The 19682-nt window shown below is 41.1% G+C and overlaps 1 protein-coding gene across 4 annotated transcripts in view; it reads right to left on the reverse strand.

Moving 5' to 3' along the window:
* ACOXL (acyl-CoA oxidase like) overlaps positions 1-19682 on the reverse strand; it is a 346122-nt gene that overhangs the window by 106915 nt on the left and 219525 nt on the right. For all 4 annotated transcript variants that reach the window (XM_081796794.1, XM_081796796.1, XM_081796795.1 and 1 more), the window contains one exon: positions 7079-7188. In XM_081796794.1, the coding sequence (XP_081652920.1) occupies positions 7079-7188 (110 nt within the window). The remainder of the gene's footprint in view (positions 1-7078; positions 7189-19682) is intronic.

Consider the following 19682-nt stretch of genomic DNA (forward strand, 5'->3'; position numbering starts at 1 on the left):
GAGAAACATTAAGAAGCAATTGATACCATGCTTCTGAGAATGCCAAGCACTGAATTAATAATTGCCCTCCATGTAGACAGGAAAGATGGGAGGTCATTTACATGCCAAGTACCAGGAAATTAAAATTATATCAGTATTTATTCTGAAGCTTTAGAAGGTTGAGCTTCTGTCCTAGTCTATTTAACACAAAGTGTAAAGAACTGTCATATTTTATTGAAAAGTATGTTTCAGTCATTCCAGAGACTGTTACTAGGAAACCTGGAGGCTGTGAATTTTGTTATTAGAAACTATCTTTTTTGGAATGTTTACTGTAGAATACTGTCCACCTGAGGTTGTGAACTTCGTGTGCTACACGAAGTGGATCTCATCCACCCACCCTATCATGAGTCACATGCCAAGCATGGCCACATCACATAGCTTTAGGAACTCACCCAGCATAGAAGACTGTGCAGATTCTCTTAAAAGTAGGAATATCGCTAAAGGCAACCTCCTTGTATTTTACAAGAAGGTCAAAATGACTCTAAATTTAAATTAAATTCAAATGCACATCATTAGTCATCAAAGAAATGTAAATGAAAACCACAGTGAGGCAGTATTATATACCCACCAAAATGACTAAAATTAAATATACTGACATCATCAAATGTTGACAAGGATACAGAGCAACCAGAATTCTCATACTTGTGGATGAGGTGTAGAATGGCAAAACCACTTTGGAAAAAGTTCTCATAGTTTCTCATAAAGCTAAAAAAAACAAATACCCTATCACCCAACAATTCTACTCTAACTATTCACCTTAGAGAAATAAAAACATATATTCACAAAAAGGCTTGTATATGAATATTCACAGTAGATCTACTTGGAAGAGTGAAACATTGAAAACATTTCAGGTGTCTCTCCATCCATAAGAAAATGGAAAGCAAATCCTAGTATATCCATAAAATAGACTACTACTCAGCAATAAAAAGGAACAAGCTAATGCACGTGATAACATGAATGAATCTCAGAAAGCATTATGCCATGTTAATAAGCCAGCTACAAAACAGTACATACGTACAGTTCCACTTATATAACATTCTAAAACAGGAAAAACTAATCTGTGGTAGAAAAGTATCAGATTAGTGACTGCATCTGCAGTGGTGGTCGCAGGAACTGACTGAAAAGGAACATAATAGAACTTTCTGGAGTGACTGATGACCTATAACTCAACAAGAGTTTCAGTTATACATGTGCACACACTTGTTAAAATTCAGTGAATGCACACTTAAGAGTTATGCATTTCATTGTATGTAAATTCTACATAAGAAGAAAAAACCTATAACCAAATTTTGAACTCTAGTTAATGATGTTCATGCTGAATTATTTAGAAGTAGGCTGATGTCCGCTGTTTACTTTGAAATGCATCAGAGAAAAAAAGATGAATTGATGGGTGTGTTGAGGAATTGATGCATGGATATATATGTGATGTAACAAGCACAGTAACAGGTTAATAGTAGAATCTAGATGGTGGGTGTATAAATGTTCACTAAAATTCCTTTAATTTTGCTCAATACTTGAAAATGTTCATAATATACTATGGCAAAACATTCAAGTATAATGCGGAATCTTCACTTTCCTCAACTCCCACAGTCTCCTAAGGATCTGTGGGTTGATGAGAGCAGCCAGAGCTCCAGTGGCAGCCCCGTGGTTGAGGGGGAGAGCAGCACTCATCAGAACAAGAAAGGACAAGATAGATGGAGCTGTTTGCAGAACCAGGTACGGCCCCGCTCAGAGCCAAGCCCTGCCTCCCTCCCCTAGTCTCGTGAAGACTTCTCAGTACCATCACCAATTCCTCCCATAGTCCACATGAAGGGGTAGTTTCTGGGTGTCTACACAAATGACAGCCTACTTGGAGGCATTTCAGGGCACCAGGAAGTTCTCAGCCCATCTTTCTTCATGCCCCCGCTTGCTCACGGGTCCTCTCATGAGTGGTCAGTAAGACTGCCATCTGACTGCTCTACTTGACTAGAAGCTCCATGGGCCTCCGAACCCACAGTGACTGCTGTGTCACCAGTGCCTAGAGAAGTGCCCCATACACTGGAAACACGTTGGATGAAAAGGTTTTTCTCAATATACATAAAAATCAGAGCAAGGTTTTGGGACTTAAGTAGACAAACACAGACAGACTGAATCAGTAAAACCTGGATGTGTGGGAGAGAGATGTGTACTGTTTTGGAGGTTAATAACAGAGACAAAAAAAAATGGACTGAACTTTCCAAATATTTACAATTGGAATACTGCCTTTGGCACATCTCAAGTCTATCCCGGAAAATTTGCTAGGAATGTAGATTTGCATATGGGTGAGGGTCTGTTTTGCTTTCAAAATGATGGAAGCAAGCCCTGCTCTGCTATCTGGAAAAGAAATGAAAGGGCAGATGATTTGCTGCCAGTTTGGGAACAAGTTTCCTGAATGGATGGAACTGATTCTGATGGGAATTGTACTGTTCTTTCAACTCCTTATATGTTGGAAATTTTTCAAACTAATAAATTGGGGGGAAAGCTAACAGTACTACACAATGCTCATTCGGGGCTAGACATATTAAAAAGATGTACTGACTTTGTAGAGTGTGCAAGGACAAATTGAGACATCACAACTAATAGAGACTTAATTGAAACGGTTCTAGAATATGGGAGTTGATGTTTTCAAGCTTTAAGATAGACTGTAGTTGGGGGCGCCTGGGTGGCTCAGTCAGTTAAGCAAGCATCTGACCCTTGATTTTGGCTCAGGTCCTGATCTCAGGGTTGTGAGATCGAGCCCCACATCAGGCTAAGTGCTGGGCATGGAGCCTGCTAAGATTCTCTCTCTCCCTCTGCCTCTGCCCCTCCCTGCCTCTAAAAAAAAAAAAAAGATGACTACAGTTTAAATAAACAGGAACCTGGGCAGTAGTAAAAAAAGAAAAAAGGACTACAGATTTCCTAATTTTATTTTATGCCAACAGATACGAAAAGTCCCACACACTATTATTTATTGTGTTTCCCATGTTTTTAATCAAGATTATAAGATGACATTTTCTAATATTTCCTTGGAAATTAGTGCAACACATTTTGCTTATGGAGACCAATAATCTGCCTCCAAATAAAAATAACAATTTAAAAAATACACAAAAGTTTAAAAGCCTCAATAAACTCCTTAAAAATAGAATAAAGGAAACAACATATTTATGAGCATAAATCAGTGAAGTAAAAAACAAAGATACCATAGAGAGGATCAACAAAGAGGAAAGCTGGTTGTTTAAAAAAACAAACAAAAAAAACAGACAAACATCCAGTAAGATTAAGCAATAATAAAGAAGAGAGAAAGTGCAAGAAATAAATTTAGGAATGACAAATGGGACATAACTACAGATCTAGCAGAAGTTTAAAAGATAATCAGAGCATAGTATGAGAAACCTTATACCAATAAATTCAAATCCAAATAATCAATTCCTAGAAAATATTTATGAAAACCGACACAAGAAGAGAAAGCCTAAATGGTCTTAAAACAATTAAACTACAGTTGACTCCTGAACATTGGGGGGAGGGGGCTGACTCCCGTGCAATAAAAAATCTGCATATAACTTTTGACTTCCCCAAAATTCAACTACAAATAGCCTACTTTTGACGGGAAGCTTTATCAATAACAAAAACAGTCAACACATATTGTATTCTTATAGTAGCATAAGCTACAGAAAAGAGCGTGTTATTAAGAAAATCATAAGGGAGAGAAAATACATTTACAGTATTGTACTGTGTTTATTGAAGGGAGTCCATATGTAAGTGGCCCTGTGCCGTTCAAACCCGTGTTGTCCAAGGGTCAAGTGCAATTGAATCAGTAGTTTAAATATTTCCCCAGGCCCAGATAGTTTTCAGATAACTTATCAAATTCTCCCACAAGATAAGAAACTACTCCCAAAATAGCTTTGTGAAACCAGTAAAACTTGATATAAATTGAAATCAGGGAACTACAAGAAAGGAAAACAGCAGGCCAATAAGTAAACAAAAACCCTAAAAACAACACTAGCAAGCCAAACTCAGGAAAATAGAAAAATGACAATGCAGCATAGCAAAATTGAATGCTTCTCAAGCATGCAAGAGTAGTTTAACGTTAAAAGATTTACGAGGGTTATTTATCACATGAACAAACTAAAGAAGAAATACAACATTTCAATAGAAGCAAAAAATCATTTGCAGTAAAATTCATCACCTAGTAATGACAAAAATATGTTTAAAATAACAAGTGGAGCTTCTTTAGGAAGTTAACGTGTGTCCATCAAAAACTTCAGGAAACATCATTCTTTCTTTTTTTTTTTTTGCAAACATCATTCTTAGTAGTGAAATGTTAAGCTAATTCTTTTTAAAACCAGGAATAAGACAAAAGAATACCTTCTACATGAAAAAGAATAAAAGGGAATAGCAAGTGGAAAGAAAGAAATAAAAAGTCATCATTTGCAGATGGTATGATTGTGTATGGAAAAAACACTCAAAGAATCTATAGACACAGAAGAAATTATTTTTTATGGTGAGGTTTATATACAAAAGTGAACTATATTTATAATAAACGGGCAACAACAGAAACATAATTTTTAAAAGCATTCCTTTTACAACAACAAAATCATAAAGTACCTAGAAATAAATCTATCAAAGGATATATTACGTATAGAGAAAATTCTAGATTTCTAGAAAACACTTAGATTAAAATCTTTGACACAAGCATCAATTTTATATATATGTATATATGTCAATTTTTCTGCAAATCTATAGCTTTAATACACTTTCAAAGAAAATTACAATTTTTAAAAATTGTGGTAAAATATATATAACATAAAATCTACCATTTTAACCATTTTTAAGAGTACAGTTCAATGGCATTAAGCACATTCATACTGTTGTACAACCATCACCAGCATCCACCTCCAGAACGTTTTCATCTTCCCAACCTGAAATGCTGTCCCCACTAAATAATAACACTCCCTTCTCTCCTCCTCCCACCCCCTGGTAACCATTTTCTACTTCCTGTCTCTATGAATTTGACTACCCTAGATACCTCAATAAAACCACAGTCATAGAATATTTTCCTTTTGTGTCTGCAGGGCTTTTTTTTTTTTTTTTAAGAAACTTAACAAACTGATTCCAAAACTTATATGGAAGTGCAAAAGACCCAGAATAGCCAACACAACTCTGAATTACATTTTAGATATAATATAATATAATAATTATAAACCTAGTGTAATTGCAACAGTGTATTGTTGGATTAGGATACACAAACTGACTAGGAACAAAGTAACCCCAAAATAGAAAGTAATGTGAGTGCCAGGGCAAGCACTACAGATCACTAGTAAAGGACAGTCTATTCAGTAAATGGTGCTGGAACAGCTGACAATCCCTAGGGAGAAAAAAAAAATGAAATTTGATCCTTCCTCACACTACAGACAAAAATTTCTAATGGATTCAAGAACTAAATGTGAAAGGTGAAACTCTAAAACTTTAAAAAAATATATTTTTATATATAAAGTATATATATAATATATATATTTTATATATTTATCTTGTAGACAAGATACAGTAAGTGTGGAGTATAAAAGATTGTAAATTCCACTGTAATTTAAGAATTTATGTTAAAAGGCACCATAAAGAAAATATAAGACAAGGCACAGACTTGTAGAAGGTAGGCTGTAACATCTATAACAACAAAGGATAGAAAAAAAAAAAGCCTACAAATCAGTACGAATAAAAAAAAGAAAAAGAAAAATTGGCACAACACATGGACAGGCATTTCAAATGAGAGGAAATATAAGTGGCAAATAAACTTGTGAAAGCATTTTCAACTTTAACAGTAATAAGGCAAATGCAATTTAAAGTCACAGCAAGAGATCTTTATATATATGTATATACATACATATACAGTACTGACAAAATTAAGACCGATAAAACCACGTGTTGGTGAGGATACCGGTTCCACAGGACACACGCTGCTGGTGAAGGTATAAATTTGTACAGTGACTTCGAGAGATAATTTGTTACTATCTAGTGAAGTTGAACATTGGCGTACCCCACAACACCAAAATCTCACTCCTAGGTAATATATACAACAGCAACACCCTGCAAATCACTAATGGGTCATAAAATCAGTTTAAAGGATTGAGATCAGTATTTTTAAAAAAAAACAACAATTGAAAACTATCAGAGACCATCACGAGTAATAGGCTAAGCATTGTTTCGTGAGATGTTTGCTTCAGTGGTGTCTGCTGGGTGTGTGTGGAGGGGAGGGCTCTATGGATGTGGGCGTCAGTGGTTGATGTAAAATTTATTTCTTATTCTGAGTCACAGCAACTAAAGTTGAAGGCCCTGTAGAAACTCTTAGACATATTCCCCAGAGAATGTACAAGATTTTTCATAAGAGCTCTGTGCCAAATATCAAAAACACAACCCAAATGTCCACTGATATTGGAGATTAGAATGGGTAAGTAAATTGGGGCATATACACACGATGAAATATTATGAACAAAGAGAACAGTTCTTCATCTACACATATCACAACTTAGATGAATCTTAGAAACAAAACAGAGTGACAGCAGGAAGCTACAGCATACCACATACATTACCCCTTATTTATCAAGCCTAAAGACAATACTAAAAAATCAATAAAAGCAAGCACAAGCATGGATTCTGAAGCCAAACTACCTGGGATCAAATCCTAGCTCTGCCACTTACTAGGGCATAACTTAACCTCTATGCCTCAGTCTCCTCATCTGTGAAATGGAAATAATAACCTACCTCATGGGGCTTTGGGAATTAAAATCTCTGAAGTGTTTGGAATAGGCGACACACAATGAAGAAGGGACAGGAGTAGAATAAGAACAGAATTAGCAATGTTCTGGTTCTCCAGTTGGGGGCTTGGGGGCATGAGCACCAACGCTACATAAATCATGTACTTTTTGTATATATGGAATATTTAAAATTTCAACAAGAGTGAGTTGTGCCATGACAAGGCTCCACGTGCTCAGGCCCAGTAATAAGACACTGAGGGCCAAGGATGGTGCCAGCCTAAGCAATGACGTACCTGGTTCTCAGCTTGTCACTCCCAGATTCAGCGCAGTTTCGGAGCCAGCTGAAAAGTGGCTTCTCTTTATGCTCTTTGGTGTATTGAGCCAGCAGTTCCCGCACCACAACCTGTGCAGAGAGGTTATCATTCGTCAGCCCTTTGTCAAGAATGTAAAAAAGTACTAGAGTGTCTTGAAATGCTGTAGCCAGATAAGGTCTAGTTGCTTCTAGCAAAGTCCTTGGAAGGAATCAAATATATACCCCATCCTTCCGGAGGCCTCTGTTTGCCGTGGCAAATGTGAAGTTCTTCCACTACCACTGCCAATCCCTCCCCCATGGCCAACTCGACTAACCAGCTAACTACTTACTGCTCGCTCTCTCCCACCTGAGACATCAGCCTCTAAGGCCAGTCCTGGGACCCAGTATTCTAGCTGACACTCCAAATAAAACCTACTTGCCTTCCCTGAACCAGGTAGATGGATGGTCTGTTTTCCTTTTTGCTTCTAATATTCTATGGTTGATTAGGCCTTTGGGGAACAGTATTAAATTGTATACATACAACAAGCTCCATCAATCTTCTCGTCGGCAGCTTTAGAGTTATAATTTGGCCCTAAATTACTGCATGCTTTTCTGGTTTTGTTTAAAAAAGATGTGCATGTCTAGCCTGCTACAGACAGAGGCCCAGTTGACAGTTGGCAGCAAGTGCTAGACATGTCAGTGAGACCACCTTGGACCAACCTGCCTGCCAAGCCTCTAGCTGACTGCCATGGTACGAGTGGGCCCAGGCTTGGCCAGCAGAGGGATGACCTCCTATGAGCTCAGCCCAAACTGCTGACCCGCACAACCATGAGCTAACAATTGTGTGTTGTTTTAAGTTACTCCATTTTGGGGTGGTTTGTTACATAGTAATAAATAGTTGATTCAGTCACATACAAAACTAACTTTAGAATATTTCCTTCTTTGTTTCAGAAACATTGATGTTTTTATAGAGATTACATAAAATGTTATATATACTTTCAATCAACAGTATATCTTAAATGACATTTTTGGCTCACATTGCTGTCTCTCATTCTAGTTATCTGTTTAATGGCTATATAATATTTTTGTTTAGAACCATCATAGCTAATGAGACATTCCCATTCACTTAGATATTTAGCTTGTTTCCAATTTTATACTGTCATTAATTACTTTGATATCAATATATTCAGACAAATAGCATTCATTGTCCCCCCACCTCTTTTTTTTTTTTTTTGGTTATTACCTAAGAATAAATCTCATGAACCCAACTGATGCAAAGATCCTTATAAAGGGCCACCCTGCCTATAAGAGGGATCTTGGAAACTTGTCAAGGCATATTTGCCTAGGGGAACTTTATTGGCAGTGCTGGGAAGAGCCAGTCATGCAATTCATGGGACAGTCTCAACCTGCAGAGGACTGTGCCACATCCAGTGTCCTGCCCAAATCCATGTACTCAAACCCATACAGCCAACTGATAGCCCAGAGCCTAACTCAGTTATACCAAAGCTTTCAGGTTCTTCCCATCTGAGCCTATGGAAGGCTTAAGCTCCCCTGCCCCCTAAAGTTAGAGAAGGCCATAGGACTTGCTCTAGACCAGTGACATGCAAGCTGGTGTGATGTTCCCAGTTATGACAGGTTCCTAACCCAGGACTTCAGTCTGCTGGAAGGCTGCCATGGTAATCCCATGTATAGATAAAGGCATTGTCCTCTATATTGTTATGTTTATTATAAATTCCTTTTGTTTCTTTGAAGTATTGTCTTGAATTCTTGAAATTATATCTCTAGATAAGTTCTATTATCCATGATTTCATTTCAGGATAGAAAAGGTGGTATTACAAAATATTTTTTATAAAAAAGAGGGCATTAGGTCTAGTATGTCTAAGAATCACAGTACAGGGGCGCCTTGGTGGCTCAGTCGGTTAAGCATCTGACTCTTGATTTCTGCTCAGGTCATGATCTCGGGGCTGTGGGATTGAGCCCCACATTGGTCTCTGTGCTCGGCAGGGAGCCTGCTTCTCCCTCTCTCTCTACCTCTCCCCTCCTCTGTTCTCTCTCTCAAATAAATAAATAAAATCTTAAAAAAAAAAAAAGAATGACAGTACAGTATATGGGTCAAAGGATGTGAACATTTTTAAGCCTGCTGCTATACGAAATAAGTGTAAAAATCAAAACACTCCCAGCAACGGGGGGAGATTAACTAATTTTAACTAGAATTAAAATTAAAATTATATAGCAATCAAGCTTCACTGACACATCACTAGGATTAAGATTTACACTGTTTTTGCGAATCCATTACTTTTATGATGGTTTTAACTCCACCTCCCTCTTGTTACAAGAGCAACATCATTCCAAGTATTAAAAATTCCTTCCTCTGATTTCCACTCTTCCATATCTTTACCTTTCTCTATATTTCTCCATAGTATTTATTGCTGCCTGATGATCTAGAGCAAAGCAACTTGTCTCCTGGTTTCTTGTCTTTCTACTGTCTGGCAGGTAAGCACCCGGAGGTCAGTTTGCTCATCCTTATGCCATCAGACAATGGACGACACAGAGTTGAGAGCAGAGGAGTCTTTCTTGAATGAATGAACGAATAAATAAATAAATCCCCTTCCTGTTTTTAATATTTTATCCAATCTGTTCAATTCCTTAACAATTCCTTTAGCTTTTGTCACTACTTCCACCTTTCTGATTTAAGCGACTTAAATCAGAAAAAAAAATTCACTCTAACTAGAATTAAAATTAGAATGATGTAATAATCCAATTCAGGCATTAAACTTAAGAGAAAAGACAGACAAATGGGGCTCTGGCAGATTAGTCATTCTGGATCTTTGCTCCCTTTTCTTTCCTTTTTGTTCCTTGCTCTTGGCATCTTTCCTCCTTTTCTAGGTCATAAGCAAGAAAATATCATTTTAAAAGTGAGTTTATTTCCTGCTGTTGATACTCCCTTGGTAAAAGATTAAATGATTGAAGCTATCAGCTACCATGGGGTTTGGGCATTACAGTCTCTAAACCTAATACTTTATTTGATAAATGACCAGAGAGAGACAAAGAAATCAGTCACAATCTTGACTGGGCATGAGACAAAAATGTGCTTGTTTTCACTCATAGATGTGCTCCTAAATACACGTGTGTGTGTGTGTGTACATATACATATATCAATTTTTTAACTTGCTATTTTAAAATAATTATAGACCCACAAAAAGTTGAAAACCTAAAATAGTACAGAGAGGTTTTCCTAGTCATCACCCAGATTCCCCCCAGAGTGATATCTTACACAGCAATAGTGATTACCCAAATCAGGAAATTCAATACAATTTTACTTGTAATAGAGGTTTCATTTGAAAATGAACCCAGTAGTAGATCATTTTGTAAAGTGAAAGAAATATTATCTTTTTGCAATACAAGTGATTAAATCCTTATCTAAGTCTGGTGTTTTGAATACTCACACGAGATTTTCTTAAGACAACTTGTGATGATATTTCTTTCTAGGTGACTGTTTTCTTTTTTTTTTTTTAAAGATTTTTATTTATTTATTTGAGAGAGAGAGAATGAGAGACAGAGAGCATGAGAGGGAGGAGGGTCAGAGGGAGAAGCAGACTCCCTGCCGAGCAGGGAGCCCGATGCGGGACTCGATCCAGGGACTCCAGGATCATGACCCGAGCCGAAGGCAGTGGCTTAACCAACTGAGCCACCCAGGTGCCCTCTAGGTGACTGTTTTTGTGGTCGTGTTGTTTCTGTGGTTATTTACACAGTTCTCTGGTTCTAAATAAGAATACTCTTTATTTTTTTCTATATACTTGATTAATCCCCAGTGCACCTGCTCAGGAGTCCCTTTCTTAAGGGAACTCTAGGGACTGGGTAGTCAGAACAGCCATGTGCTTGCCTTTTAAAAAAGATCCCATCTGTAGAAGGAACCACGCTAATCTACAACCAACATGGAAACTATGAGCCTAAGCAATTGTGCAGAATAATGACATCATAAACATGCATTTATAATGAATATCATATGCATCAGGCAACACTGATTATATAACATCAATGAAAGTTATTATTTTTTTTTTAGGTCAAATGGCTTTTCAAGGCACCTATGAAGCAACTAGCATTTCTACATACTAAGTATTTCACTGATTTATGCCAGGTACAGTGAAACTTGGATGAAAAAGTCTAACAAGTGGTGTCTGCTGCCAAGACAGAAATATTGAGAGCCAATTAGAATAGAAAACACAGTGTCTACGGAAAAGCCACCAGACATCATCCATTATATAACAAGGACAAGCCAGGAAGTGGGGCTGCACTCAGGCTTGCACCACGTAGGGTGATGGGGCCACTCAAAGTGGCAGTACTTATGGCATTGGGGCCCCAAATCATGCCCTAGGCATGACCGGCCATGTCATTTGGAGACCAGTGCCAAGTGAAAATGCAGGGCCCCTTGCTCAAAAATTATGAAGAATTTCAAGATGCTGAGAGCAGAGCGTTAAACCCCAGCACAGGCCCTTCTGAGTGTGAGGCCCCATATGACTGTCCAGGTTTCACCCCATGAGGCTGGACCTAGCCCTCGGGGTCTCAGTAGGACTGCCGACACAAATGTCACTGCATGTCCCATATTTCTATTACATCGACATCTGGCAACCCTAGGCTCCTGATGGCAGCTCAGGTGTCACTCAGGGTGTGAGACTGAAGAAAAAGCCAAGTGGACATGATTCTCCAAGCCCTTAACTATTTTCCTCTGTTAGGTACTGGACATCCCATCAAGGTGAGATTTCTTTGAGGGGAACCTTTAAAAATTCCCTGGATAGAAGAAAAAGAAGGAAGGAAGGAAGGAAGGGGGGAGGGAGGGACAGGAGAGGTGAGGAGAAGAGAGGAAGAGCTGTTTTAACACAGAAACCCACACGTACAATGCTCTGAGTAATTGTTGGGCCTTAAACATGGATTTGAACTTTATACTTTAGGAAGATGGACGGATCCAAAGCAGTGATGTAAGCCCAGCAAAAATTCATGCACTGCTCAGTAGAACTTAGGAGTGGTCAGTTTTTTGGTTTGATATATATATTTTTTTTTTGTTAAATCTGGATCAAATTTAACTTATTTTCCCCATGTCTCCTCCCAGTAGGAAATAAAATACATCCCTGTGGTTTCCTTCCTTCATGCCACCCACATTTATGGAGCACGCACTGTGTGCAAGGCACCTACTGCCTATATCGAGTATAGTGGGGATTACAGAGATGACTAAGAATTATCTGTCCCTCAAGTGGCACAGATAAGCTTCATCCATTCGTTCATTCATGTGTTCAATACCTAATAGTAACAACTGCCATTTTTTTTGAGCACCTACTAAGGCTAAAGATCTGTTCCAAACTCTTTATGTGGAATGACTAATTGAATCCTCCTGACAACTTTGGGTCTTTAGCAGAATCATCCCATTGCCCAGATAAGGCAACCAAGGCCTAGAGAGGGTAGGCAAGTTGCCAGGCTCATACAGCTAGGAATGGTGGAGCTAGGACTTAAGCCCAGAGCCCACGCTTTTAATAATTGCACACCTACACTGCACCTCTTTTGTGTCAGGCTCTGTGCTGGGCACTGGGGGTACCGAGAGAAGCAAGAAGCCGCCATGCTGGGGAGACGGTCAGTAGGACGGAATAATGGGATGAGGGTGACGGGTAAATTCAGAGTTCACTGGGTGCAGCGTGGGGCAGCGCAGGGAGGGGCACCGGCAGCCAAGCCCCTCACACTTGATGACAGTTCTGCCGCTGAGAAGGAACCGGGGAGGGGAGACGAGGGCTTTCACCCTGCAGGCACAAGTGTGGAGAAGCATGGGCGCCCGGAGCATGCAGCCGGCAGGGGCTGGCGGCCGAGAGCCCTCGGAGCTGACTCCGTGCCCAGGGGCGTGGGGAGCTCAGTGGCAGGCCAGAGCCGCAGACCTGGAGGCTGAAGTGAAGTAGCAGGAGGCTGCCTGATGAGCCATCCCTGCTGTTGGAATTCCTGACCCACAGAACCCATGAGTGCCTTGAAGTGCTTGTGGTTTTATGCCACTGAGTTTGGAAGTTCGGCTAGTGTGTTAAGCAGTGACAGACAACAGGACAGGAAATTCTTCCAGTCCCCATTGACCCTTTATCCTCTTCTTCCATTCTCTACCTCTCTTTCTTTTTTATCCCCTCCCCTGCCTGTCCTCCTCCTCCTCCTCCTTCTCTCCACCCTGTCCCTTCTCTCCTTCCATATCTGCTCACTGATTTGCCTTTAGAAGTATCTTTAAGCCACCAGGCCGGACGCCATTCCATGCACCTGGACCCCATTAAATCAGGCAGCTCTTGCCATGTACTGGCTCTCACCCTGAGCTGCCGGGGCCCCGGGCCGCACCCGGGCTCTCCCACCTGGGCCTTGCTCTCCTTCCATAGATTGGACTCAGTCTTCTGCTCTGGCACTGGACAGAGCCTTCCCACTTTCTGCCTCCACCCTGATCTAGACTCTGCTTGTGGAAACACTGCCCACAGCTACGAGGGAAGCCCTTTGCCTGGCCCAGCCCAAACCAGACCCCTTGCATCACAGGCACCCACAAAGCATTTACTGAGCATCTATTATGTGCCCCGCACTATCCTAGCAACAAGTTAACATTACTGAGCTTTTCATCATATGTGCCAATAACCACAGTTAACGCTTTGCCTGTGTTCTCTCATTTAATCCTTATAACATCCCTATAGCGTCTGGGTTATCACCTCCACTTTTAAAATGTGGAAAGGGGGCCTCCAAGAGACAAGGAACTTGTCTCTATTTCATGCTATATAAATAAGCTCTATATAAATATGGACTCTATTAAAGAAACTCTGTAAATAAAATGATGAACACGCTGACCATGGAATTTGTAATCAAATGGAGAATAAGCAACAACAGCACACAGCCTTGAGTAAGCACCTTCTGTGTGCCGAGTGCTTGATGGGAGTAATGACAAGAGTCCTACAAGGTGCAGATGATGCTCGGGGTGCAGGTGGGGGCTCAGAGAGGCTAGGCCAAGGGTTTCACGATCAGTTAGTGTGGGCAAACCTGGCTGCTGAGGCCTCCCACCCGGGCCTCCAAGGAGGCCTTCTTCCAGAGCCCCCTCCTTTGCAGGTTCTGTAGTGACAGATCAGATGGGGGGACTTCCTGCAGCTAGAGATCAGCCTCAAACCTTGAAGCCTGGCAGGCAAACTCTCAGGAATGTGCTAGACTGCAGGAAGGGAACTCTTAAAGCTTTCCCGCTCTCCTCACTCCTCCCCGGGGACGGGCACAACCTCATCCATCAGCTTCTGGGGCCATGTTTGCTAGAGCAGAAGCTTTCAAAGGAGGTAAGCAGGCGAGGGCTAGGAGGTCTGCACCTCCCGAGTGCCAGGCTCTGTGGCTCAGCGCACCCCACAGACATGTTTTCTTTGACCTCCCCCTGCCAGCCCTTTCACATTAAGAACAAATGATGTGTTTCCTCTTCTCTTGAAAAATTGGAATTTCTGGAAAGCCTGAACCCATGTTTCCTTGAGGCAGCAGTCAGTGGGAAGTAAGCAGCAGCAGCCCCCTAGAGAGGGCTGGGGCCCACGTCTGCCCCAGTCCCCACTGTGCTCTGAGATTTCAGGGGCCTGCTGTAGTTACATGGGTCTCTGCCTGGCCCTGAAGACCCTTGATCTGGTAACCCCCGCTGTGGGCCTCATCCAAGGATGCCAAGGATCGCCATGCAGCCGGTGTAAGGAGCCTGGGAGTGGGCCCCTGACCCCCACCTCTGCCCCTTCCCATTTCCTGGCCTCATCAATCAGCCCCCTGTGGCCAGGCCAGTTCTCCTTGAATGGTGGAGTCCAGCTCAGGAGCATACCTACCTTGTAGGACAGGTGCTACTGGTCAGCTCTCTGCGACTTGCTGCAACTGGCCCCCACACAGTCTTTGCTTTCTGGCCCACATCTTCTCTCACTAAAGAGGTGGAAAATGCCCAGTGCTCACCCGCAGCTCCCATGCAGCTAGGGCATTGGCAAACTGCACGGTCCTGGCTAATGGGATCTCAGAGGAATTCAGCTGAGGACTTCTGGGCAAGGTTTCTGGAATGCCCTCTAAGACCCAGATAAGACCACCCCAGAACCATTCCCACGTCGGTGGAGTTGACTGCTGGAAAGAGGCTTGGGCCTTAAGGGCAGACAGGCCACGGAGCCAGCTCTGGGGTTACCATGGAGGATGATACATGTTCTTATGGTTTAGGCCATGTTGGTGGGTATTGTGTTACATGCAGCCAACTGTGTCCTGACTGCTAACCCCATTGGCAGCTGGGTCCAAGGTGAACTCCCCGACTCTAGCTTGTCCACCTTCCCCAGTGCAGAGCTGCTGCTCTTGTCCCAGGTCTTCTCAGCCCCATCCCCCAACCCTTGCCTTCCAACAACTCTCCCCTCCCCCTCTCCACATGCTCCTCTCTGCCCCTTACAGCAAGTTTCCCTATAGCACATGCACGTATGTCCAGCCTCTCCTGAAGCCCAACCCCCTAACAACAACAAAATGTACAGTGGAGTTGGTCGGAGTAGATATTACTGGTATACTTATTTTCTTTTATTCAAAAGGGAAAGTAACTAAAGTTTTCCATCTGTGACAAAATAAATAAATAAATAAATAAATAAATAAATAAATAGTAATGAGGAGAATGTTAAGAAAGAAAATCCTATGAAGTTTTCTATATCTTGAGTAAGGCACAAACCCTTTTGGAAGGAAAACAAAAATTCTCCTTAACCCTCAATGTTGACTTAAGTTGTTTCAAATCATAATGTTACTTGAACATGTTCAAACATTTAACTAGATACAAACACCTTATGTTTGTGGCTCTCGTTCAATTATAAATTATGAAATTAAATACAAGCAAAACTATAAAACTAATGAGAATCACATCAACAGTCCTAAGAACATGTGGCAGACTGTTCTGCAGCATGACCTTGGCCCTCCCTGGCCATGTGGGTTCCTCTGGATGGGTTATGCCCACACCTCTGAGGCCCTTCCCCTTCTAATCTCTGACTATGAAATCCTCCTTCAGCAGCACATCATAGCTCCCCTTGGCCTTCACTTGGCACAAACACATTGTTTTAGTCATAGAAAACCTACATTTGTTCTTTTTTCATGGGTTCTTGGTGACCAAGGTGATATTATTTGGTGCGAAAGGCCTTGTAAATTTAAAGACGAAAGCTGGAATCCCACGGCAGTCTCTGGTTTTATGGTTGTTATTCAATCTGCAAAACTCACTTAGACTATTTCTGTTTAGATTATCATCAAAATTAAAACAAATAATTAACACATTCTCGTAAAGAACTCATAGATCCCAATTTGAAAAACAATGCCAAAATCAATCTCACTGTAGAGAGAATGAAGTCACTTTGGGGAGCGGAGAAATAAAGATAAACAAGTGGGCCAGCTTCAGAAGGCTCCCTTTCTCCAAAATCTCACACGTGGGTCCCTTGGGGAGAGCTTTCAATATTTAGATGCTAAAACATCTGGTTTTGAAAAAAACTGGTGCCAGCTTCGTGCATTGGTCATTGGATTTAGAAATAGAAAAATAGAATGCCTTTTCGAATTACTTTGCTTAGCTTTTCTAAGAGTGCATCACCCGAAAGTCCCTCCAAGTTTCCCCAAATGATCACATTTTGTAAATGCTTCATGTCAGTTCTATTCCCTAAGCAGAACTACAAGCTGTCCTCCTCACTCCATTTCAATGCCACCACCCTGGCCTGGACACCACCACCTTCCTCGAGGGTGAGACTGGGTCCCAAGCACACTCTTGGCTGCTCTACCCATGGCCTTCACAGCCTTCACTAGGCCAGCCTCTGCATGCCTCTCTGGTCTCATTTCACACACTTCCCCTTAGTTCTTGCTGCCATCATTGGAGGTGATTCTGGGTGTAACTCCCCATCTGTAGGTCTTAGGGAAGATTCCTTGAACCATTTGCCCCTAATTCTGCTGAGTAAAGCAAGCCCTCAGCTTACCCCCTTGTTCTCTCTCTCCAAAAGCCCTCAGATTAGGAAGGCAGCTGATCCTTCAGGTAAACAGATGTGTCATCCACAGCCCCATCACCTCTGTACTAGCTGTTCCTCTTGCCCTCCAGATCTCAGGCACTTTAGAACTGATGCTCCATGGCCCTGAGATTGGGTTTGACCCAACCTTCACCTTTGATTTTAGGGATATCTGTACTTTTCTCCTTCTGCCATCTCAACATCTTCATCTGCTGCTCAACTATAGCCAGAAGTCTGGGGCCCCAGAATGTTCTTTCTGGTTTACTGTGTGGGTCCTTCCAGGAGCAGGGGGAGTCCAGGTTTAGCAGCCTGAGGTCCTGTCCTCACCTAACATTGTACTGGTCCCAAGGCCCCATTCTAGCCCTTGAGGTTCTGCTCGTCTGGGAGAAGAATGTGGAATTCTCTTCAGTGGCAGGAGTGGGGAGAACACTAAGGCTGGAGGGTGAGGGGTGTGTATGCGTGTGTGTGTGTGTGTGTGTGTGTGAGAGAGAGAGACAGAGAGAGAGAGAGAGATACACTGGTCTTTGTTCTCTCTTTCAGAGAGGACTTCCTTTGTTACTCTTCATTCCTTCTCTTTCTTCACTTTCATATTTAAAGGAGGGATTTTTAAGAAAATTGTTTTTAAATATACCCGATTTTTAAAATTCAAGCCATACTAAATGGTCTTAAATAAAAAGTAAAAGTCTCTTGCCCAATCCCTTTCTTCTAAGACCTCACTCCATAAATAACCATTTTTAAGTGGGTTTTGTTCTGCTAGAAGGAGACGCTTCCAAGCGTCAAGTTGAAACATTCTCCTGTCACGTTTTGGTTTGCTTCATATCTGGAGCATGCTTTTTTTGAGTGGTTTTGTTTTTCCTAAAATCTTAATGGACTTTCCCCCCCTTGTTTCAAGAAAAAACATATGCCTTTTCCATCACATCACTAAGATCTTCCTGCTTTTTAATCGTTCTATTCGTTGAACCAAAACCATTTCCTTCTGAAGCCATTCTTTTAATCCCTCCGACTTCCTGTTCTAACTGGGACTAATTGTGTTCCAGCCTTGCCACACCACTACTATCCAGGTATTTCTTTATACATACTCCTCCCCTCCTGGATTAGCTCCAGAAAGCATACATGTCTTTCTAATTCTTAATTCTCTTTATGCTTTTCTGCAGTTCACCTACAAGTAATGTTTTTCAGAAAGTACATGGCAGGTAAACTTATTGAGCAATTCAATATCTGTAGGTCTTTATTTTGCCTCATATTTCATCAGTAATTTGGCTAGCTATGAAATTTTACATTCAGGATAACTTTCTTCTGAATTCTAAAGGCATTGTTCCATTTTATTCTAGAACCTTGCCACTCAAAATGTGGTCTACAGACCAGCAGCCTCAGCATCACCTAGGAGCTTGCTGGAAATGCAGAACCCCAGAGCCACCCAGAATCTGAATGTGAACAGGATCTCCAGGGATGTGTGGGTGTGTTAGACTTGAGAAGTGTTGTTCTAGCCTTCGGCACTGCTGTTAAAAGGGCTGAGTCAATCTTATCTCTTTTCTTGGTAAGTAATCTGATTTATTTTTTCACTCTAAGGTTTGGGGACCCTCTTTTGGTCCTTACCCAGCGATATAAAATTCTCCAGGCTGTTTTTAGGCTGTGACCCTTTCCAGTGGGTCCTGCCAATTTCAAAACTTGTGCCTCTCTTCAGATCTGGGAAATTTTCTTCTTTTCTTTCTCTAATTTTGTCTGCCTGTCTGTATTCTCTGTTTTCTTTTTCAGGAATGTCACTGATTTCCTCGATTGCTCATCCATATCTTTTATTTCCTCTTTATTTCCGTTCACTTGGTTTTTCTGATCTTCATTCTGAAAAAGTTTTCTCAAATTTATCCTTCAGCAAAATTTTAAAAATTTTGCAAACGTTTAATTTTAATTTACTAAGTTTCTCTGCACTACAGGTTACTATGGTTTAATGTAATGCTCATTTTTCATAGCAGGGTGTTCTTGTTTTATGGATGCGAATGTTGTCACAATCTCGAAGGATACTAATTAGTTTTCATTTCTCTGTTTTGTTTCTTTAAGTGCCAGCAGTTGTTTTTTCATCTTGCTCCTTCATTTTCATGTTGTTGATTTTCTTTAAATGTCTGATCATCCTGCTTAGAAAATATTATGGAATTATTGTTCATTTGCTTAGGTATGATGATGGTATTCTGCTCAGTAAAAAACTCTTTATTTTAGAAAATGAATGCTGAAGTTTTTACAGATGTCTGCAATTTATTTTCACATGGTTACACATGCACGTGTGTGTGCACGCACACACACACACACATACACACACACACAATAAGAAAGAAGACATTTAGGGACGCCTGGGTGGCTCATCAGTTAAGCAGCTGACTCTTGATTTCTACTCAGGATGTGATCTCAGCGTCCTGAGATCAATCCCTGCGTTGGGCTCCATGCTGGGCTTGAAGCCCGCTTAAGATTCTCTCTCTCTCTCCCCTGCTCTGCCTCCCACCCCCCCTTCCCCCTGGCATGCGTGCTCTCTCTCTCTCTCTAAAAAAGAAAGAAAGAAAGAAAGAAAGAAAGAAAGAAAGAAAGAAAGAAAGAAAGAAAGAAAGAAAGAAAGAAAGAAAGAAA

Source organism: Leptonychotes weddellii, chromosome 10 (genome assembly GCF_054177405.1).
Source record: "Leptonychotes weddellii isolate Sample4059 chromosome 10, ASM5417740v2, whole genome shotgun sequence".
NCBI classification, from domain to species: Eukaryota; Metazoa; Chordata; class Mammalia; order Carnivora; family Phocidae; genus Leptonychotes; species Leptonychotes weddellii.